The 25,105-nt window shown below is 35.6% G+C and overlaps 2 protein-coding genes across 2 annotated transcripts in view; both read left to right on the plus strand.

Annotated features, from left to right (window-relative positions):
- Window positions 1-25,105, plus strand: part of LOC145939016 (17-beta-hydroxysteroid dehydrogenase 13) — a 79,630-nt gene that overhangs the window by 25,520 nt on the left and 29,005 nt on the right. The window contains exon 3 of the mRNA XM_083043024.1: window positions 16,896-16,945. The gene's annotated coding sequence lies outside the window, so the exon portion shown is untranslated. The remainder of the gene's footprint in view (window positions 1-16,895; window positions 16,946-25,105) is intronic.
- On the plus strand, window positions 21,975-25,098 carry LOC145938174 (uncharacterized). Its single transcript, XM_083041607.1, has 5 exons — window positions 21,975-22,006; window positions 22,309-22,802; window positions 23,031-24,063; window positions 24,439-24,563; window positions 25,084-25,098. Exons 1-5 carry the CDS (start codon window positions 21,976-21,978, stop codon window positions 25,096-25,098), a joined length of 1,698 nt encoding a protein of 565 aa, XP_082897733.1. The 5' UTR covers window position 21,975.

Below are 25,105 nucleotides of genomic sequence, written 5' to 3' on the forward strand. Positions count from 1 at the left end.
GTATCGCTTGGAGAGGGGGCCCTAGCCAACTCAACCCGCCTGAAACATCTCCCACCATGTGTTACTCTCAACCCCTACCTCTATCGCGGATCCCAACGATGGGACGAAGGTGTTTGCCGGTGGTAGATAGATGTGACAGGCCACGTGCTTTGTGTGAAGCAATATTTAAAACTAGATAATTAATTAATATAATCTTTGGCGTGATATAATTAAATGCTTATCATCTAGCAGTAATTACGAGATTACTCTCTGGGTCAAAATTGATGATGAAGATATGGAATGAGTACAAGGTGAACGAGTACAAGCATTGGAGCAGTCATTTAATCATAAATAGATTTTCGTTTTATGATCTGTCAAATCTAAAATATAGTGCTACGTATACAAGATAGTTATTAAAAATGTTCTAAGGCTGCTACCAATATCTCAGCAGCAGATATGAGGATATTAATATAAACAAAAATATATTTAATTTAATATTTTTAAATATATATATATATATATATTTAAATAATATATTTAATTCAAATTTTTATATATACACACTTATTTCATCCTAAGATCAAAAACGTCGTTTGTGCGACACATATGCATGTATTATATATACGCAGCCGGTCTCTCGGCGGATGATGGGCACGGAAGGAATAAGAAAGCTGCAGAGACTCCCACAGGGCGACCCACACGTGTACACGCAGATACGCATTCACATGTACATATATACACACACATACTCTCAAAAGAACGCCGGCTTCTCGTGTACGTAAGACACACAACACACATATGTGTGCATCGTGCAAGCAAGAAGAATCATCCTAATATACCCCGAGAGGACATAAGCAGACCTGCCCCCTGCCTCGAATACGTTTCACTTGCGGTGCGTGTAATGCGCCCGCTGCTGGGCGCGTGCATTCACGATGCATTCATTTGCCGTAAGATCCGTGAATCGAGACGAAGATTTAAGGTAGCCCGAAAGAGAGATTTGCCGCGCGGGTTAAAATTAAATCGCCACGCACGGGGGAGGAAAATCGTACCCCCTTTGTACGCGACACATCGCTGATATTTGATATAAAATGTATGAGAATTATTTTGACACTTGAAACGCGTGACATTTTTTACGCGTGAAAAAATTTATCGAATTTTTCCCTCCCTTCTGAATAAAAATCTAAAATTGATGACGACTCGAAGCTGAATCTGAAGATCTGTTTTCTTTCCGGGGACCAATAGGTTTAATAAGGCTAAACAATACGTCGAGTGTATAGAGTATGTTTGCCAAAATATCAAAGGACCTACCGCAGTAAATCTGGTTGATTACGCGGGCGGTGGTATGCTGCGATTGGTCAATGAACGGCCACGATCACGGTGGTCCCAATTAGGTCACTCGGGGATGGCGAAAAAGAGCTCGTATTACTGTCCTTTGGGACTTGTGATGAACCAGCTGACGATCGGTGACAATCTCAACCCAACAGCTAGATTTCTCGTCAGTTATATGAACGAGTTACGGGTCGATTGCTTCTTCCGAGGATCTCCTCGAGATCGCTTTAAAACAAAATAATAGGCCGCTTGCAATTAATTTTACGATTTGAATCGTAGAGGCTAGGGTATTATCGGAACTCGTCATCTAAATCGTTTCTGTGGAATTTTCCGCTGATAAAAAATCAGATTTGATGATTCTTATAGGTTTGGACTTTGAAATGTTCGAACTCTTGATAGTATCAATTTGACGCCGACATAAAGATGCATTCGATTAGTTTCGATCATTGTAAATCTCGCATCGATGCTTCGTAAATCATCGAAATTTACAAATACAAAATGAGATATCTATTTATTATTAGAGATATCTTTTTATTATTAGCAGTTTAAACGCAAGCAATAAAAGATATTTTTTGTATTAAAAAGAGATAATCATTGAATCTATGTATATAATCTGTGATATTTCATTAAGGCTTTTTAATATCCTGATGTTTCAATTACAGATTAATAAACTGTATTTATATATATATTTATTATACTATAATATATTTATTTATTAATATATATATATATATATATACATATATATATGATATATTTATTATATATAATTTTTTATTTGTTTATATATAAACTGACGCGCATATGATTGCTCATTATCTAATTAAATTTTCTATAATATGTATATGTTATGTCGAATTAAATTGATAATATATATATGTTATAGCAAATTAAATTTAATTAAATTGAGCAATTATAAGTTTAAAAATAACTAGAAAATTTAAATAGTTAACTATTTAAATAGAAGTTTTAATAATTATCAAAATATTTTTATACAAATTAACTGGAAGGGATATCTCTTAATCGTGATTGCAAAATGATTAAGCGTTATAAGAGGTCACATACTTTAGACTCTTTGGATTTTTCCTATACTTCAATAGATACGAATTTCGATAATCAAAACAGCATTGATACTGAGCCATACTATTCATACGCATGTTCAAATATGTGCTTTGTATTTTAATGCAAATTTTATTGATTATCATTTCAATTATCATTAATAATTTTTTCTAATTTCAACGTTACAAAAACATATATTAAAAAATTCTCGTAAAAAAATGTGTTACGTGAAAAAAATATATTTTAAGATATGTTCCATTCATTGTTAATGTGTATATTCATAATTATTTATACATTTTATATTAATTTTATTTCGAAAAAGTTTGATCAGTGGAAGAACTTTCATTGAGTAGATTATATATTTTAACGTGGGAGAAAAAGAAACACGTGGGCTGTGAATTCTTTGTTGGATTTTTTTTATTTAAGTACAGATTCATATAATTAAACGCGATATTATAAAATTAAAAGAAAACGAAATCAAAGACTTGCTCGCTATTTATTTTTTTTTTTTTCAGATACTCTTCAAAGATTGGTCTCCTTTTTTTTAATGTTATGACGCAAAGTCTTTCCTGAAGTAATCTTAACGGCAATGAGTAATCTCGTCGATATTACACGAAATTATAGTACAGTTTGCAGATATACTACACGATATTATATATTTTTTTATTCGTAACCAGTTCTTTAGAAGAAGAGAAATCTATCGAAAAGAAACCATCTTAAGAACTTTAACAGAGCAAACCGTGTTCTGGCGTGGGACAGGATGAGGCTACGGAGGCTGAGTTCTCTGCTGGGGGCGGCTCGAGAGATGCTATCCTTTTTTTATCCCTTTCTCTCTCTTTCTTCCTTTGCTCCTATCCGCATCTTTATCCTCGTCAATCTTTTTTGTTCTCTCACTTTTCCCCTTCTCCTCTCTCCTCTCTTGTAGTTCTTTCTTCTTGCATGAGGTTCCTCATCTGCGTCCTTCTCTTTTTCCTCTTCCTTCCACTCTTCCTTCGTCATCCACTTGGGCTAGGACTCATCGTGCCTCCAGGAAACGGCTGTCCCACATACACGCGGGCGTGTGCGTCGAGTGTATGTGTGTGCGTGCACTTTAATGCGTGCGATGCTGAGGTAAGGAGGGGCAACAGGTGGATGCGTGCATACGCGCCTCCAATAATACGGGGGCCTAATGTATGAGTGTGTGTATATGTGTACAACGCGCCGTCCGTTTTTTCTTTTTTGCTGTGAAAGATAAAGACCGGCTACTTTATCTTAATTATTGTTACTCACGCGGGTCCTCTAATCTGCGTGTCGTTAATTCGCCGCTAATGTAGGATCGTGCGAATCGCGTCGGGATACGCAAGTATCGATATATTGTCGTGTAAATAATATACAAACGGAGAGGAAAACATTCTCGGTTGTTATTACAGAATCCACGGAATCTTCTCTCCCTCTTTCTCTCCTCATTTTGCCGTTATATTTTTTTTCCTCTTTTCTTTTCCTTCGGACACTTTTCCTGCGATCTGTATACGTGAAGGATGATGAATATACGCGTTCGCGCACAGAGACCCTAGGCACTTATCCTTTTCGAGATTCTATTCAAGGAGACTGATCCTGAATAGGGGATCCCAAGGGCGCCTACGTAATCCCGCCCGCCATTGTGAGGACGCCAACCAGTTTTCTTCCCGAGGTTCTTTTTCACGCTCTTTCCACCGAGCTGGTACAAAATGCCAGGAGAGAAAGAAAGAGGAGGCAAGCTCACGTGCGTACGCATCGAACGCATGTGCACTCAAATATGCGACCATTATTGTACGGATTGTACGGATGGTTATATCCCTTCTTCCTTCCCTTTCTCTTTTTTCCTCGCAATTTTCTTTTCGATTTTCAATTTGTACTATCTCTCTGCCTCTCTCATAGGGGATGCGCGAGAAAGGAATAAAGAACAGCTGTTTTTTTCAGGAATAAATTTAAGAGAGAAATTGGTTCGCTTTTTTTAATGGAATAAGTCGAGGAAAAATATTCCTGCTTTTAAACGTTTCCTTGTGGAATCTAAATTTACGACCTAACGTTTAACTCTAATTTGCCAATATCACTGTTGGCAAAAAAAAAAAAAAAAAAGAAAACGGCGATAACCTGAGATTCCGGAGTCACCGTTTCGCGATAATTCGACTCTGTTCTGATTTCTTAGTCGACTACTTCATCCGCGACATCTTGCCATTTTCGAGCAATCTTTACGATATTCACTATTACTATATTATTATTACGGCCGTAATTACTATTAAGCCACTAATCTTATTAAGTAACAGTAATTCTGTCCTCAGATAAATTTTTAATAAATCACATTGCAAGGGATCACAGATCGCACACATGGAGAAGGATTATTTATTTATTCATTTATCTTCTATATTTTATAATTAATGAGCGCGCCAGAGATATCCCTTGCAAAATCGTAATTACTTCAAAGTGGCGTTAACGGCCTGGACTTTAATCCGAGGGAGGATAATTGAACGTCAAAACAACACCTTTGAGAATATCTGCAGATACTTTGAACCGTGGTCGGCAATTATCAAAGAGTCCTCTCCCAAAATCCCGGGCCCTTTGCGAGTCACGCTGAAGACAGGAGCCATCTTAGATCATATCTCGCACGGGTCCTTCTCTCCTTATCTTCCCTTTTCCTCCCTATTTATCTCAGTAGCTCTTTTCTCCTGTTCATAGTGTTCATTCGTCATTCTCTCTCTGTAGTCCTCATTTCGTTTGACCGCATTTATCTCGTTCGACATCACGGACGGATTCGTTTCGATTCTTAGATCAAGGACCCCTCGATTTCGAAAGAGTCCTTTCACCCATTATTACGAAGACTCTGAGGCCAGAAAGTTTACAAAGCTCATCGTTTTATCTTAAAATGGAAATAAATCGATTTAAAAAATATTATCTATCTCTCACCTCCCTCAGAGATATCGAATTGCGATACGATGGATTGTAAACATTCACTCTGCCAAGAAAGTTTAAACAAACAGAACAGTTTTATTTATCGACACGTACAAGCGGAAGTAAATTAATGCATTAATTTATTTACTATTTAATTTATCTTGCGATGACGTTTAAGAGATAAGAAATGCAGAAATTTTTTTAGCAATTGAAAAGTGCATAAACATAGATAACCTGCCAAGAGATGTAGATTTTATCTCGATACAAAATGTTGCAAAACAATATTGTGCATACGTACAATTTGCGAACACGAAATATTTTGTATCTTAAAATTCTTTTTTTTTTGTATAGCTGTCACAATTAAAATACATACATTGAACACGCTCATTATTTCGCGCAATTTAAAATGGCGTAAGTATGTAAGCGATAAGTTACGTATATGTATAACTATATGTATTCGTTAATAAATAGTCACACAAGAGAGGCGAATAATGAAAGAGCGAGGAGACATTCGCGATCGAAGCGCAACAATTCGAAGTGCACTCGAATAAATGGATGCGCAATTCGAGTGGAAGTTGAACTGCGGACTTCAGTGTTCATCATTGCATCATTATTATGCTTAGAGTTATTTGCGTATAGATCTCTGTGGAAATTAATTGCATAATGTTCAATTGGATGAAAGTCCCTTGCATAAGTGAGCCTGACAACTCTCCGTCGATTTCTCCAAAGTTTGATACAAAGATAAACATCGCGATGTTTTTCTTCTCACGCGTAATTTTTCACGCAAGTTCCGCGTATAAATTATGTGAAATTTTTTGTTCTTAAAAAAAATACGCTACATTTTTTTGTAATTTTCCGGTCAATTCATTTGAGGGAAGAATGCGAGAAATTTGTCACGTTTACAAACGGATCGCTAATACTAATACAGTTCTTAAAAGTCTTAATTGGTGTGATAATAATTACTTTATTTATTGAAGATATTTAAAAGATAATCGGTTCCTAAAAATGCTGGCTTTATATCTCTCGATTAACAAAAGACGAACGTGATAAATATCCGCGGAATAGTCAGATAAATTGTATATAGCCCCCCCCGAATATTTATTGCAACAATATCTTTGACCTTTTATTTCTTTAAACGCAAAAGAGAAAATCGTCTTTATCGTTTTAATTGAGATTCCCGTGAATGATATTTATGCTATCATTCGTCAGAAGTTGTCGCCTCTGTCTGGTCGCTGTTATTAATATTACTTTTCATATACAGACGAATTACGGGGAGCAAAGTGCAACGTCAGATCTGTTATTATTGTTGATCGATCGGTTGAGATACGAGATAAAACGGACTCTCGATTCGCCGATACATATCGCTTATTATATTCTGTCTTTCGAAAGAAAGACCGCATGATTCAGTGATTATCCGTTGCTGATTGGATTCTTAAGGGACACTCGAAATTTTTGCCCCCCTCCGGTGAAACGCTCCGTCATTAACAGCATGCAAATTGCTTATTCCTGATAAGCTCGCCCATTACAAGCCTTTTACATCGTTACAGTTGTTGTAACGATGTACGACACTGATCTTGCAATCGTCGGGATCTTGTAATCGTCGTCGACCACTTACCCGTGATTAAAATAATCATCAGTTTATAATTATTTTAAATATTAATATTAATACTTAAATATTAATATTAATTCAAATATTATAATTAATATTAATATATTATTAATATCATAATTAATATTAATTTAAATGTTATTATTAATTAAATATTAATTCTATCTTGCTAGAGTTATACTTACAATAAGTTGTAGATTAAAATTTTTCAAGCAAAACGCAAAACACAAACTTGCCTCTCCCGCTTTCCCATTAAATCGTTACCGTTGTAAGGTCACTGGGGAATTCGACAAATTTAACGGTTGAAAACGGGCGTGACAAGTGCGTGCACTGCTGCCTGGGAAGGGTGTCTCGCGAGGTTTCTTTTCGTTCATATATACGTCGCAAGGTGTCTGGTATCAGTGGTGGTGGTGGTGATGGCGGCGGCGGTTCCTTCGCGGCCATCGAATTAATAGGCCATCTGCTCTTCCCTGCCTTCTTTAAGGAAGTCAATGTTTAGGAAGTCCATGGGAAGCGGCGACAACGGAAAGACCCATAAAGCGAGAACCAGGAGAGGACATGGGAACGGACCCTCGCAAGGAAGTCGAACGGTCCTACGATGCACGTCCCCCTTCACCTTCTGTCCGCAAAGTGGCCGCGGGGGCGTGAGTCCTTGTCGTCAACGTACTCGAACGATTGCGCGATTAATAATTGCATAACAATAATAAAATGAATGTCACACCTTATGCATATCTTGGGAGAATATATTCGAATTAAAAAAAATTTTTTTTGTGAAAAAAGATTTTGTAAAATAATGTTTAACTTATAATTTATAAATTTATTATTATTAGCTCGCTGATTAATTGAAATGCGATACTAAATGCTTATCTTATTTTTTCTTCTTGTATCTTGATTTTTTAATAAATTTTTCTTTTTACGGAATATGATCTAATTTGTAAGAAAGGAGGCGATCTGGCATAATCAAAGCAAATACTTACGTTCAATATGTATACATAACTGCGACGAAGAGAGTACACAAACTGGCGAGCTTGTTGGTATTTTCTGATCTCACGGCTTTTTTATCCTCGGTACCCTTCACGGAGTATTCGATATGGGAAAGAATGTCGTCGATCGGGTATATACACGCGATGATGGACAGCCCTACTTCTCGTTGGGGCGAGAAATTAGCCATAAATTTCTGCGATACCTACACGAAAAAAAATATTAGCTACCATGGCTAAATTTTAGGTGTCCTTACATTACACCTGAAATTTAGTTACCATGTTTAAAATTTAGCTATGGTAATTAATATTTTTTTTCTGTGTAGTCATTATCGCATTAAGGAAATTTCTCCTTTTTTGGTCAGAGTTATTGAATTTGGTCAGAGGTTAATGAAATGGTTTCATTAAGAAAAGATTAATCAGTTGTGTCTCTCTCGTATGAAACATACATAGCATGACCTATTTTAATTTATTCAAGTGTCACGTTGCAGATTTATGAAATATTTGCGAAACGTGTCTCCTGATCTATTTTTAAATCCGAGTATAATAAAAGCAGTGTTAATTGATTTTTATTACTGATTTTTTATTACTTTGTGACCGCATATCTTTTGTTATAGTAGGTATATATTACAACTGCAGAAATATTTATTAAGAATATCCATTTTTCGCAATCGTCATACTGAGACGTCGACATTTTCGATAAATTGAAACCTATCAAGACAGTCATTTGTGTTCCCCAGTCCAGTTTACATTTCTCATAATTATAAGACTTGTGTTTATATAATAAAAGTCGACCTATATATCGACTTATCATCTCAAATAATACGAAGTGATAAGATATCGATATTATTAGTTGCGCGGCTGGTTATTATCAAAGACGGTTATTATCAAGTGTTCTCGGTGCATAGTTGATAGTAATTTGAAGATGAAGTCTACTGAAAAAAATTGAACATACGAAAGAATTCATATCTCGCGGTGAACGAAAGGCATAATCTTTTTTCTTTTCTTTGGATCTATCAGCGACGCGGCGAGACCATGTTGCCGGCAGAAGAAGATTAATAAATCCGAAGGGCTGCCGCTCGCCTGGTAACAATAACGAAACACCTTTTATGCACGCGTGGATTCCACCTTTTCCTCCTCCACGACCCGCCACCACAACCGCCATCCTCCTCCCGTCTCGCTTCATCCACGTGAGCTTCTTCACATTCACCTGCTGCTATTCGAAGATCAGCTGCCCTAACCGCCACCTTGGCAGCACCTTGCCCACCTCACTGTCCTCGTTCAACTCCACCGCCGCAGACGGACTCTCTTCCCTCGAATCTTCTTATCCTTCTTCTGCCATATTCTCCGATTCTCCTTCTCTTCTGTTCTTTATCGGGCGCGCGAGGCCGTCTTCCTTCTCATCTGCTTCTTCTTCTCGTCTTCGCGGCCTTTATCTCGCCAGCACTTGGACTTGAACTTCTTCTTCTTCTTCTTCTTCTCCTTCGTGGCTGTCTCCCCGGGGCAACCGCATGCTTGCGCACACACGCCCAGGATTTTTTCGAAAAAATCCAGCTGCGCCGATCTTTTATGGGGGTCCATTCGCCCGCTTACTCCTGGAGTGCCGAGACACGCAGCTTGCGCACTTGTGACACGCATATTCCATTTCCGAGAGGCGTGTGAGGCGAGTGTGTGTGGGGCTGGCCTTGGCTTCTAATTAATCGCTTTAGAGTATGTATATATACCCTAGGTACGCGTATAATGAGGTTTTATTATATTGTATTTACGTAGCGTAATCGGCCGCTCGATTACCGTCAATTTATCACCCCGTCTCCGCAACAGGTGGTTATATATTCCGAACAACCGGCATTATGGTACATACCCACTGAATTTCCCATTCATTCACGCTTTTTATGTTTGTTTTATGCCTCTCGAGCCGCAATTCCTTGGCGTCGCGAGTGGACACAGTTATCGGGAGAAAGTATAAGTGTCAATTCGCGAGTATTAGCGCTTCGTTTGCCTTGCTTTTTTTTCTTCCAATGCATATCGGGCGCAAATTGCGTTACATAATGTAATGTCAACGCGCCAGGCGGACTATAAAATATTTTGACAAAATTTATATTCGTTATGCAGCAGGTGAGGCGAGAACCGATCCTCGGGCCTCCAAGTCTCATATACGAGGGGATTATTATTCTGCGGCTCTTATACGCGCGCGCGTGTGCGTGTTTCACGTAATTTAGATAATACGCGGGAATACGCATTACTTTCTTCATGCCGCAAATTTACTTTGTAACGCGCCCATCGGCGATAAAGGGCGACTTTGCGTCCGACTCGCTTCATATAACCACACCACACATTAATTCCGCTCAAAATAGTCTCTCCGAAATCATTTGACATATGCTATGTCATCTCACGAATATCATTAGCCATTTGGCAATTTCATTAAATCAGAATTGATCGGATTCGAGCCGAGATGAAATATGCTTATTAGAGCAACGTATAGGTATCACATAATGTCAGTTACACGGAAGAAAAATATTAACTATCTTATTGTTAGCTAAATTTTAGGTGTTTCTATTACACCTGAAATTTAATTATTTTTAAATTTTAACTCTCTCTGCGGTAATTAATATTTTTAACTATAATTTAGCGGAGAATTTCTTATTAAATTATAGCTTAAAGGCTTAAAATATTCTTTACCGTAGCTAAAAAAAATTTAGGCATTGTAATTAAGTTTCAGATATACTATAGGGATTTATTTTACGCTAAAATCGATAAAATATATGAAAATGTAAATTCTGTGACGATGTGAGAACGATAAGTCAGCTGAGACAGGTGAGAACAATTTTTGAAAATCGATTCGAGATGTTTAATGTCATGCATCTTTAACATAAGATGCGCTTATCCTTATTCTCGGCATTTAAAGCCACCGTTCGTGGAATGCACGCAAGAAATCCAGTTTGGCATTCCTCGGTCGATTCGATGGACACGCCAAGTCAAGCAGAACGAATCCCGACGTGGCGTCAGGTCGCTTAATGAAATTCAAACAGGGTCCTGCAGAGCGTATCGGTTACGTTTCCACCCCCAACGTCTTGCTCGGTGTCTCGGAAAAAGGGTTGGCGCCCCATTTCTTTCCCACGCGTCAGTGAGAATCTCGATTACGTGGACGGACCACAAGCGGTATTGGTTTAGAACCAAGAAGAGGGACCCTTGTAAATTTATGAGACCAAAAAGCCCGACAAAATACAAGTAACGCAAATAGAAATGTCAGTATCAGTATATCAAGCCTTCATTCCATACGTTTGCAATATACATTCGACTTGAACGAGATAAATATTTCGATAAATTGTCGAACTTTTTATTATTTAATTTTTTTACTATTATCATCCTTTATCCTTATGTAGAGGTCGCGCCTGCAATTTTATACTGAAACAGACAGATCTCGGGATGGGTCTCGATTGAAAATTCAGAGAGAGAGCTGAAGATATATCGATAACTATTAGAATCATTAGGCAAGCGGGCGCATTTGGCGCAACCATTGCCGATCGATCTTTTCTTTCCGGACGGCGAGGAAGAGCCTCCACTTCTGTTCCCCTCCGCGTAAAAGAAGAAGAAGAAGAAGAAGAAGAAGTAGAGGAAGAAGAAAAAAAGAGTAGTCCACCACTGTGGGAGATCGCGTACGCAGGGTGCAGGGCCGGCCGTGAGTAGTCGTGAGAGGAAGCCTGCGAGCGAGAAGGACGAGAAGAATCACCTGCGGTGCACCTGCTGTGCAGGGGGCTCCTCCGGTCCCGTATTAAAAGTGTATCAGGAGCTCTCCCCCTTTCCTTCTCCCGCGTTCTCATCGTTGCTCCACCGCGTCCTCCTCCGCCTGTACATATACGTATACAATGTATACACTCCTCCACACGCCACACGGAATACCTGATGGCCCTTTGCACGATAATTGCCCTTCAACCGTCGTCTCTCGTCTCTTTCGCCTTTGGTGGAAACGATTCGGCTGCGTGCGCGCGCCTGTGTCTTGCAAATTGTCAGCCGTTAGCGATCGTCCTGAAAAACATTTATGAGGCATCAAATATACATAATTATATGCATATAGAAGTATAAAATTAATAAATTCGTATAAAACTAAAGATGTAATTATTACAAAAATATCGGTGACATACTTTGTAATAATGTTAACGTATTTCTTTCTAACAAAATGTTTGTATGATATTGTTAGATCTCTCTCTCTCTCTCTCTCTCTTGAGAGAAAATTCTGCAGTTATAAACAGAGTGTATGAAATTATTGTAAAATATGCGAAGCATCGTCTCAGGGATTAAGAATTTTCAATGGGCATATAATATGGAAGCGTATAGGTCTAAGTGACGCGTGCTTCTTTGATCGCCCTTTTCTTCGTTCACTTCAATGTTGCTGCTGCGAGATGGACATTGGCTTGTTTGAAAATTGCCTTCGCAATCGACATTGCCTGAGCGCGTGCTGGATCAGGCTGTGGAGGAGGCTAATAGCATATGATTGTCAAGCTTTTGCCTGCTAAAAGAAACAATTTCGCCGCATCGCCTCTTTGAATGACTTTGACGGCAGAACATTCTCGTTTGACAACGTCCTTCACAAAAGCGTGATGGCATTTACGCAGAATACACCAATTGAAATTTGCGCACGAAAGAATATTTCTGAGGAAGAAAGATTCTCTCTCGGAAGAGAGAATCTTCTTTATATGAAAAAAAAATATTTTCTGTTTGAAAAGATAATACTTTGAATATATAAAAATTTCTAAAAACGTATTCCTTTCTAGATATATATTTATTTTATTTATATCTTAATCCATTTTTCTTACGACCTTGGATAACTTCTGTGCTTTGTATAAATATATAAAGTTAGAGTTATATATAAATCACATCAAATAAATAATTAAGTAAGTCGAATAAATCGAATAAAACAAATCAAATAAACTTAGCTTGAAATTGAACATTGACAACTTTAAATTGACAATTAACGTTGCAATTATGCTTAAAATTAAAAATTAAAATTAAAATACATGCGCATACATCAGTTTGATGATGACTTCTCGATACGATTCCCATAGCTTTATTCTCTTAGCACACATTTCTTCTTTCTTTCTCCCTTATTACTTCCTGTTTCTACTCCTCGTCTCCTAAGGAGATCGCATCAATTTGCTTTTCCTTCTAACGGTCTCGAAGACGTTCCCAGCGCGGTCGCACTCGTTCGCGACGGACAGCAGGAGTAGCAACCAACGGCCAACAGGTGTATAGCAGGTGCACACCTTGAGGAGCTCGCTGCGGATAGCTAAAAAGTTTCACGTCTACCTGAAGGTCCCATGCGAGAAGCCGGCGCGACTTTCAACCGTCGTTTTCGGCGGAGCGCCACCACCCTCCGGCGTTCCCACCCCACTGGAAGGTGTTGCACTTACGAAACAACGATGCACGCATGCACGACGGACTCTTCGGGCAAATCGTTCCTCGACTCGACCTACCGATCTTCAGCAGAAGAGACGCGATATGCTGTTAACTTCGGTAACCGTTTATTGGAAAAATCTTTTTCTCAATCATATATAATGGATAACGCGAGACATTATTCTTGTCAATAATGACTATATATGTACTATAAAGCTTTAACTTTGGCGCTAATAAATTGTCTCGGAGTTTTCTCGAAATATAAAAAGCTTGACAAAATCGTAAAATTACATTAAAACAAACCGAGTCTGAGATGATCAACGAGGAGATTGAGACAGTGATGAAAATATATAGGAATCAATAAGAGAAAAAAATAAAAAGAATGCATACAAGAAGAAGAAGAAGAAGTAGGAGAAGTTGAATGAGATCACGAGTGTTACAATGCAATAAAGGCGATCCAAGGAAACAAAAAAAATGAATAAAAAAAGTTGAAGCGAATAAGAGATGCGGAACAAGAACGTAAAGGGCGGAAAAAGAAGAGAAAGAAGTAAAAGAGGAAGAAAAAGAAGAAAGAGACAATGAAGTAGAAGAAGAAGACAATGAAGTAGAAGAAGAAGAAGAAGAGAATGGAAACGAGCGGGAACAATACGAGAGGAAGCACCTGCGTCTGATTATCGATCATCTATCGATCCGGTCCCTCTATACTCCTGTGCCTACCCTTCGGAATCACTATTCGGCGGTATATAGGTATATTCTCGACCGTTAAAAACCCACCCTATCGTGGTGGAACCGTCAGGTGCTTCTTCCTGGACGGCAAGTGCAGGCGGCACAAGTGCCTTTTCGATTTAATGACACGTTGTTACACACGAGCATGGACAGGCACGTATACATTCGTACACGCGAGCACCTTTTACCTTCCTTGAGGTCCTTCCGTTGCCATCAGGCCACACGTGGCACTTCTAAGTCCCTTGAAAAAAGAACCAAGTTTTATATTCCACGCGCGAAAAAGTTGTATGTCGCCAGCTCGAGTCTCTCCATATTTTATCGACCTGTGCGACCTGTCCTTGTAAACTATGGACAGCATAACGCTAAGTCACGAGATAAGAAATTATCGAGATCTCGTCGAGAGACAGGAGAGAACGATAGAGACGTTTTATTTCGAAACGAAGAGTTGTGTGTTTGCACATTTTTTTACTTATCGAAATTCAATTGAGTTAATGATCGCACCTGTACGTACCTTTCTCTCTCTCTACCGCCGGAATACAGTCGACATTCTGGCAGCTGTGGCGTACATGAGGGACCAACCGACGTATATCTCTCCTACCGTGCTGGTACTGGTACGTACAGGTGCGAAATGCACGATCACACGAGACACCCGCTCCTCCACCTTCTTCTCTTCCTCTTCTTGCGCAAGCTTCTGCCTTTGTCGCGTTTTCTTTTTTTTTTTTTATATATCCGCTCCTTAGCGACACGAGCGCAGATTCTATAATTATTCCGATTGCTACCTATACACATACATAGATAATTCGAAGTTGCATCGATGCAGAGAACTTCGTGTTTCCTACCAAAATGATAATTCGATGCGATGCTAAGGAGGCGATTTTTTGCCCGACGTCGCAGCGCTATACAAATTTGTTCGCTATGATTAGACGATTATTATAGAGGCGAATGCTTAGAAGAGTCTTTAAATCGTCTGATGTCGCACAATATAGGCTAACTTAACACTTTCAGCCATCTGCTTCTGTATCGGGCATATGTTATAAGGATAATATCGAAAATGATCCGAAACACATAGGTACGAGAGGGAGAGAGAGAAAGGGAGGAAGGAGGAGAGAGAGCAAACCGGGTCCTCTATCGGGCATATGCTATAAGGATAATATCGAAAATGATCCGAAACATAGGTACGAGAAAGGGAGAGATAGAAAAGGGAGAAAGAGAGAAAAAAAGGAAAGAGGAGAGAGAACAAACTCCTCTAAAATCCCCCGGCATTCGCTACCCGGCTGTCGACGATCACCTGTTGATTTCCTTCAAAATCAAAATAATATCATGATCACCACATTTCCTCGATGTTCCCCTTTCTCTATCTATCTCTCTCGATTGTGTTTTTCCGAGGAAACATAAATATCGCGGCAGCGGAAGCCGCGATCGCAAGATAGAGTCTCTTATGTCTTCGTCATTATCATATTGATGTAAAGCTGTTTCCTGTTTTTCTTCTCGTATAGACGTTTCGGCTTCTCTCGCGATATTTGTATTGCATGTAAAATATTTATCGATAATTTTAATCTTCTTTGAAATCATAATGAGGGAATCGTGATGAAGTAATTTATATTATCGCGGGCGAGATTATTAATTTATATTTTAAATATATCTTCTCGTATATCTCGGAGAGGGAACTATGTAGACAATTACGGGTGATGAATTTTTGTTAAAACATTAATTATGTAAAATATTTTTCAATTCGTACATCCTTTCCATGGTCGTAAAAATAAGAAATATTTCAGAATTAATGCCTGTCTCTTTTTGTTCCCATGGTATAATTTTATAATTATATTCGTAATATTTCGTCTTTCTGAACATTGAAAGCCCTGATTTCCGCAACAATTTCGCGTAATCTCGCCAATTCCATTGTAAATACTAGCGGAACCCCCGCGTGACGAACCGCAACGCGGGGGTGCAAAGGCTTGAAAAAAGGTGGCAGGACACTCTCAGGCAGATCCTGATTTATGAACGAAATCTCGAGTAAACGCTCGTTTCTGCGCTCTGCTGGGCGTGAAATGACTTTGGGCGAGTTCTCGCTGCAACTGAATAAGGGAAAGGGGCATCCGCGACAGCCGAGCTGACTATGCACGCAGTTCCGGTCCCCGTGGACCGGAAGTATCGGCTCATACCGCTCGATGACGTTCATAATTTCGCCCGATGATTGTCCGACAATTTTGCCATTTTTTTTCTCAAACATTAACAGCACAAATTATATTATACCCCTAATTACACTTTAAAAAGCAATTTTAAGAGCACAAAATTGAAAATTAAAAGATAACACACGAGATATTTTTCCTAATTTCTCTGTCTTTCAAATTAATCGTGATTTTATTAACAATTAAAATATTGCATGGTCAATTGATATATCAATTTTCTCATACTAGAACAACACAAACGCGCGCTACGCGCGCGTCATTCTTCGGTTTTGTGTTAAAAAAATAATATAAAGTTTGTTTAAACTCGATTAATATTTTTTTACAGAAATTAGCTGATTAAAGCGTTAATTTAATAATTAAATTTTGAAATAATAATGTGTTAAAAAATTAAAATAGTAATATGTTGTAAATAATATATTATAATATTTTATTCTCGATTAATATTTTTTGACAGAAATCAGCTGATAACTGTCAAAAATATTAATCGAGTTTAAAGTAGTATAACATATTATTTAAAATATATTATATTATTTTATTTTTTATAACATATTATCTTAACAATTAATTAGCAAATTAACGCTTTTAATCAACTGATTTCTGTCAAAAAATATTAATAAAGCGAAAATTTGCTAATTAAATATTTTAGCTTACATATTTATATTGTGTATGTTATAATGTGAAATAATAAGATTATTCTAATATATGTATGTATTTTATTTGTTACAGGTAGCATTGCGATACACAGTCGATTCACGCGTCGTCTATTGCACGTATCGGTGAGTGAGAGATTGTTTACTTTATAACATTTCTATAGCGATAATGGGAGTGTATATAATACGTTGAAAATATTAAAAGAATAATATGTTTTAAATAATATGTTATAATATTTTTTCCGCGATTCATATTTTTTGACAAAAATCAGCTGATAATTGTCAAAAATATTAATCGAATTTAAAATATTATAACATCCCTTTCTAAAAAAAGTTAAGTCGATTCTTGCAAGTATTGTTGTCGCTTTTCCGCGATGCTGATTGTCTGTTTCGATTCGCATTGTGCATTAAATTTGTATCATCGAGAGGCTGTCATTGCGAGGGTTAGCAGTATTTTGACAGTTTGTTCAAAATAAAATAAAATAAAATAATATGTTTTAAATAATATGTTATAATACTTTATCTACGATTAATATTTTTCGACAGAAATCAGCTGATAACTGTCAAAAATATTAATCGAGTTTAAAGTATTATAACATATTATTTAAAACTAATATTATTATTTTATTTAATTTTATTTTGAACAAACTGTCAAACTGCTAACCCTCGCAATGACAGCCTCTCGATGCTACGAATATAACGCACAACGCGAATCTTGACAGCCAATGAGCATCGCGGAAAAGCGACAACAATAAACTTTGATATGTGCGAGTATCGACTTTACATATCGTTTTTCGAAAAGGAAACTTGCTGTGGGAAGAGTAATATAATTATTGTGAAAAATTATCCTCTATAGATAGCATTAGTACAATTCGCTGCATTTTTATTGACGGTGCTTATATTTATGCTTGCCTTAAACAACATAACAATTCTTATGACAAATATAAGGGATTGTATATCGTTCGAATTTTGACTTCGGCGATGGAGCCGGAAGCTCGTTTCTCTTCCTCTCTCCCCTTCAATTAACGACATTCACATTCTCTCGGAGCACTGGGCGCGGCCGATGACTCCGAAAACATCGGAATTAAAGGTTGACGCCGACTTTTCACTTGGAAACAAAAATCCGAAATTACGATCGTGCGTGTTATTCCGAGAACAGGTGAAACCTCTAATGGTTTCCTGCCATTTCACTTTCGGTTAGGTAGCGCATTCTTCCTCCTGAATAGAGGAAAAATAGTAAATTCGATCTACCATTTCGTTTTCGGACTCTAGTTGAGAAATTTAAAATAAATTTACACCCGCGATATTTAGAGACTCTCTTTCTTATCAGATTATATTCCATTTTAATAATATTATTTCAAATTTTTTAAAATAATATTTTATAAATTTTTAATAATCTTCTTAAAATTTAGACAATTTTTATTGTAACTGGAAAACACTCTGACAATTTTTATTGAGATCTGAAAAATTTCTGAAACTGACATTCAAAAGAACTGAAGAAAATTACGGAAACATAAATAAAATTTATGATAAAAAAACTTTCGCATTTCAAAATATCTTAAGTGTGGAGATTTAGCATAGAAATAAACAACGAATACAAATTATTCCGATAAGTAAACTAAATAAATTTATATTACCTTCTTTAAATATAATATTTAATTGTTGAGAAATAGAGATATTGATTTAGAAGAGATCTATCTCGGCTTTGAAATTTCTTCTTCGTGCAATATCGCGCTTGGAAATTAACTTAAAAATTTATACTGCGTTTATTAGTTATTTAATAATTCTTGGTAAAGGATAAACGTGCTATCATTTTCAAGAAAAAAATACGAATTCGTCATTTTATCGGCGCGTTCCACCTTTCTTCTCTCGAACGACTGTTTTCAACATCGTACTCGTCCACGCTTACGTAAAGATAGCAGCGAACCATTTACGAAGACGAGAGGTCGAAGATCGCCTTATAAATTAAGCTTTTCTTGCAGTCGCCGCCGCAGACGAAAAGTCTTTTATTCATTCGATAGGGGTTCCCCTTCTGCCTTCGATTTAACGAAAACGTTGGGAGGGAGGGAGCGAGAAGCAGAGAACGAGACGACTTAAGGCAGAAAGATCGAGGGGTTCCAGTGAAAGAAAGAAAGAATGAGAGAGAATGAGAAGGAGATATAGAGAAGGAAACCATCTTATCTTCTTCCCCATGATTTTTGCTAATTAACCTCGCCGCAGGCACCGCTTGATTTTTGTTGCACGAGAAAAGATTAGCTCGTTGCTCCCGAAAGATACCGCGTTCCTCGAGATAAAATGTTTGTATTCTTTTTTTCCCTTATCTAACGAGATCATCATCTCATCGATTATTTATTTATCGCGATTAATTTACTGAATCATCTTCTGGTTTATAAATATATATATATCTATTTTTTTTTTCAATAATATTTCTGATTTTTTATTTTTCCCCCTCGCTTAGAATTTAATTCGATATGCTTAGATGCACCGCATTACAGTTCTACGAAATAGAAGATCTTATCTGCGGATCGTTTCTTCAAGATTATCGAACGAAAGTTATATCCCTGACTTACGCTATTTCTCGTCTCGGTGGGAGTTGCACATGCCATGTGTTTACAATTCGGATTTATCATTCCCGTCGATATCGGACGTAGACAGTCGTCGGGTCAGCTCCTCTCCTCATCTCTTCCGCGGCCGAAGGGAAGAGAGAGCGATGGAGTATCATCGCGATGTCGGCGACACGAACACACGCAGTTGTGTGGACGAAAATTAATGGCGTATCTCTCGTATGGCTTACTTAGAGCGTTTACCCAATAATGTGCGGTACCGGTAATTAGCGGACAATGCGATAGGTAGGAGTGACAAAGGAGAAAGAGGCGATGCGTTAAAAAATAACGCGTGATAAATCGACGATAGAAGAGTCCCTTACATAGACAACAAATTAGTCGAATAAAATAATGATTAAATATTATTAATAATTATTAATAATAATTGATAATTGTTTCCGAGAACGTGAGTTTTACAAACGAACTCTCGTCGATGGAAAAATATTATTAAGACGATTTTATATACCTGAAAAAAATTATACTGATCGCAGACTATGGCTGGAATCGCGATGCTCGCTACAAATGAATTAAATTTTATTATAGAGATTTATTTGTATGTGGCGCTTGTGGAAGAGACGTAGAAGACTTATATATATAGTGCTCCCTCGTGCTTTGATAAAGAGATAAATCGAATCTTATCGATGCTGTTATATTTAGATCTCATTGTCATTGTATATTGCAGCTCGTAATCGCGTCGCTCTTCCTTCCGCGATCATCTTCCTTCGATTAGCGGACACGTCAGGTGTGTCGGCCGGATCCAATGCGGTTTCTAGTCGCATCGGGATTTAATGATCGGTATAATTGACGTCACGGTGCACGGTATGGGTGTCTAAGTGGTCGGAACGACGGTGGGGTGGGTTTTATCTCGGCAGGAAAGAGGCGAGGGTGATTTTTCGCCGGGAATTTCTCTCTCGCGGTTCAAAGGTTCGGCTCGATAACACTCTCAGCTGACATCTTTAGTTAATGAGATAACAATGCGTCTCGTTTATTTATATTCGAAATCGGGCGCGTGCTTGGCGTTCGTGTATATATACTTTCGCGTGCTATCGTACTTTCATTTCCATGGAAAGGAAGAAAACGAAGAAAACTCGACGCCACTCGGTACAGACATGATCGATATATATTTATAGTCGTGTTTTATATAATACGAGTACTAATAGTATTTAGAATGGAAATGCATCTCGCTGTGCTGCGTTTTTTTCCTCTTTAATTTATCATCCGTCTTAAAGAGGCGAATCACATACAATAGAGCTCTCTGTTTTAAATAATTTATCACAGATAAATAATTACAGATAATTTACATTATCTTCTGTATGTTTGTATGATTTATCTTTTATTATGTTAAATGTTTTAAACATACTTCATCAATTAGATATATACATATATGGAGAATTTTTTCTAAATGATTTATAAATGTGTGAAAGAATATATACTTTTATTTCTTCATATGACATTAAAAAAAAACATACTTCATTTTAATACTAATAATTTAAACGTACTTTATGATTTAAATTCTACATTCACCCAAGTATACTTATTACGAGTTTAAATGCCTTTTTAAACGATCTATATTTCAAGACAAAATTATATTTCTAAAAAAACTTTTTCTAAAAAAGATAAGAAATGTACGCCAAGTACATAAAAAAGAATTTAAAAATGTGTATACGCTACAAATATAAGTTTAAAAAATAAAAATTTTGTAAATATTGTTAAAAAATTAATTATACAAAAATACAGATTAGATCAATGCAATTAATTAAGAGTACATTAAAATATGTGATGCATAAAATTATTAAAAAATTCTGTCTTGAATTTTATCGTGAATTAGATTGTCTGAAGAAGCATTTACAGAAATATATTTGAGTTACAATGGATTGTAACTTATCGATAACTGGCTAAGCTACTCCTGACGTTACTTACATCTTACATCATTCAAGCAAGCATGAACAATTTTGATGTAATACAAATCTCATACAATAAATGGAAATGCGAAAAAATTTTTATCTATAAATAAAGTCTAATGTTGCTTAAATATATATTTTTAAAACATTATTACATTTGTAAGATGTAAATATTTATAAATCTGATACTTGAAGAATAATTACAGAACACCAACATAAACGATCGTCGATGATTAAGTTTACGATGTTACAGTAAATAGATAATCTGTGAGAGATTTGTAAGAAGAAAAACAAACATGTTAAACCTTGTCATTGTATTTCAAATTTGTTCAACATCTGTTGGAACATCACCTTTTTCGAATGACAAATATGTAAATACGTGTTATGTTGTTGAATTTTATTTTAACATTTATCAGAGACACTTGTATTGTAAAAGTTTTGCGTACATAATTGGAAACTAATTGGAAGTTTTATTTGCATTGTGAAAATGTCTTTTTTTCAACTAAATCATTTTTAAAATTCCAAATAGAAACATTGCACAGATTTACTTATTTTAGACACAAAGTTTAATTAAAATTAAGTGGAAATAGATTTATCACTTCTGTATATATCTTTATTAAAAGGCAAAAGCAAAAGAAACCATATGTTGGATATGGAGGTAGATAATGATAATTCCAGTGCAGGTATTTTTTTCTTTTATTGTTACGTAAAGTATGATTTTTAAATAAATTTTATGTTTATTTAAAATTTATAATTAAATAACGTATTTACAATAAGGTATTTATAATTATAAATTTATAATCAAACATTGAATTTAATTTTTAATACAAAATTTTTATTGTATCGATATCATGGAATTTTACATTACGATAAAAATTTCATATAATTTTAATAAAAATTTTCATATATTAAAAAATAAGTTGCAATATACAGCATTAATTATATGCAAATGAGAAATTTCATCAAAATATTTTTGGCCATTTAGAATTGTCTAATCATGAGGAAAAAGAGAAATTGCTCAATGAGATCACGATGCTGAAAGCGAATATCTCTCTGCTAGAAAGCATGATTGAAACACCCAAATTCGGTCAATTAAAATTTGTAAAGAAGCTATCATCGATGCACGACAATAGAGGCGCAAAATTTCATATACCGAACGTGCAAACGGAATTATGCTATGAACTTTACCGATTCGCGGGATTGCGATGTCGGGAATTCGACGAAAATTCGAGACTCATTTTTGAAATCTGTAGCACTGAGCAAAATATCACAGAGAACGACCTGTATGCAGTAGAGATACTGATAAATGAAAACGGTCGTGGAAAATTAGGAAAGTGGGTGTTGCCTATGTCTGTCGATGTGCAAGAAATACTATCAAAATATCCTATCGATAATTTGAACATAAAGCACTTTGTGAAAACTTGCAAATATCACATTGATTGTTATCTTTGCCGTTTGAAACAGTTTAAAGAATTGCAGGTAATTAAAAAAAGAACTGTTAACATAAATAGAGATAAAATATTCTATTTAAATTAAATAGTTAAATATTTTCATTTTTTTATATGTTCCATTTTTTAATTACATTTTTAAAAGAATTTATAACAATATTTTAAATATTATATTTATTACAATAATCATATCAAATGTTTTGCACTGTGCTTAGTTACTGAAAAGTTAATCAAATTAATTACACAAATTTTTATTCAGGATTTAATCTCAGGGATTAAAAATATTCGCTTGTCTCACAATTTTGGCATTACTTCAATTGAATTGATAGTATCAGGAATAAAAGATGTGGACTCTGATAAATTTTATAACATTATGCTATATCTATACTACAAATCTGCCGCAGCAAGACCTTATAAATTATCCTCGGATACGGATGATGCCGAAAAACCGTCGCCGATTCTGATTAAAAATTTGAACAAGTATTTCAAGTGTTTCTTGAAAAAAAATTTGAGCTCAGCATTCTTGCAGATCAGCGAATCGCAAACTGAATTTGTATGGCAAAAAAATATGGCAAACGATAACGATGATATTATGGAAGTCTTCGACAAATCGGATGGAGACGAAAGCATGGAATTTTTGGCGGCGTTTCTACGTAGCGATGAGAAGAAGCAGAAGAAAAACAAAAATAAAATACAAAATAAAAAAAATACTTTACACAATAACGAAACACAATCTTCGCTTGTTAGCGTCGAAGAAGGGAAGTGTGGAGATAATGTCACAGATGTTACAGCGAGAGATGATTTCGTAGGAGAAGGTAAAAAAATTAAATCGCGCAAACGCAAACAGTTGGCGAAAACACTCGTAAAGCCATGTGGCGTGAAAAAATCGCAGACAGATTTAAAAAGACTCAAAAATGGAATGTCAGGCAGAAAAGAAAAAAGTGATGAAAATATTACGGATATTGATTATCAGATTGAATACATACAGATGGAAGATAATTATAATCGTAAGAAAGGTTTACTGAAAACAACGGCTGATAAAAATAAAAAGATCCATAAGGAATTGCTAAATGAATCAAATAATTCAAGTACTGAACATTCAGGGAATTCGCAGAAAGTAGAAAAGACGAAAAAGGAACGATTATATGGATTTGGCCAAACTGAGAACAAAAAGAAATATAATATTTCAAATAATAAACGAACCATCCTTAATAGCACTCCTCTTTCGAAAAAATTGCCCAACAAAACCTATGTCTTTCATGAGATGTCATCTATGAGAAAAAATGAAAATAGTACTATTAAGAATAATAAAAAATTATAATAAATTAGAATTAAAAAATATTTAATATTTTTTTCTTTTTTTTTTTAAATTCGTAAGACGTAAACGTTCGACTGTTAAAAACTTTTAAATGTTAAAAATTAATTTTTGTATAAATAGAAATAAATACTTAGTCAATTTTAAACAAGTCTTGTACTCAATAATATGATTAATCACTCTGTTATGGATTTACATTTTTTAAATATAACTTTTCTCGAATGACAAGTACATAAATACGAATTGCTTTGTCAAATTTAAAAACTTTTACTCACAATTTAGTATTCATTAAGAGACATTTGCTTTATTATAAATTTGTTTTTCCTACATAAGAAAAAGATATTCACTATAGAGTCAGAGTCATTCTTGTTTAATATAACTTTAATAAACAGTTACTTGCACATATCCAGCTTGGATGACAGATTCATATCGTATTTTATCCAATGCATGGAAGACATGGAAGACAAAGGTCTCCAGGTAAAATTTGAACAAAAATCGAATTTTATCTTTTATAAATAATATGTAACTGCATATATGTATCGTGACGACAGGTCTCGAAGCGCGTATTTCGCGTATATATACATTTAATTAAGAATCGAAATGATAAGAATCAAAATTAAAATCAAAAAGTTATATTTCGTTATGATCATTACAGGTAATGATTATTTCTATATACGATATTTAAAGTCAATTATATTTCGTCCAATACTTTATCATTCTTAATAATAAATCTTAATAAATAATTAATTTTTTTATTATAGATTATACTTTAAAATACTTATATAAAATATCCTGTATACATATAGTACATATACATATGTCATAATATGCAAAATATTTCGGCAATGGCAATGTTTGCGGATTAACTTGACATGTTTTTCTATAATTAGCTATTAGTAATATACAAAGAGAGAACATAATATATTTGTGAAATATAAAATATACGAATAAAAATATTATTCACATACGCATGTGATAATAAAAGTTATATTTACAGAAAACTAACGAATGATAATAGA

The sequence above is a fragment of the Prenolepis imparis genome, unplaced genomic scaffold (assembly GCF_030444845.1).
Source record: "Prenolepis imparis isolate NDT839.2.m4 unplaced genomic scaffold, iyPreImpa1.0 SCAF_7, whole genome shotgun sequence".
Taxonomy (NCBI): domain Eukaryota; kingdom Metazoa; phylum Arthropoda; class Insecta; order Hymenoptera; family Formicidae; genus Prenolepis; species Prenolepis imparis.

Excerpts from the sequence above, each read along its gene's own strand:
- LOC145938174 (XM_083041607.1), top strand. The coding sequence starts at position 21,976 with ATGGAGGTAGATAATGATAATTCCAGTGCAG. Across the intron at positions 22,007-22,308 it reads TAATGATAATTCCAGTGCAG|AATTGTCTAATCATGAGGAA; the intron begins GTATTTTTTTCT and ends TTGGCCATTTAG. Across the intron at positions 22,803-23,030 it reads AACAGTTTAAAGAATTGCAG|GATTTAATCTCAGGGATTAA; the intron begins GTAATTAAAAAA and ends ATTTTTATTCAG.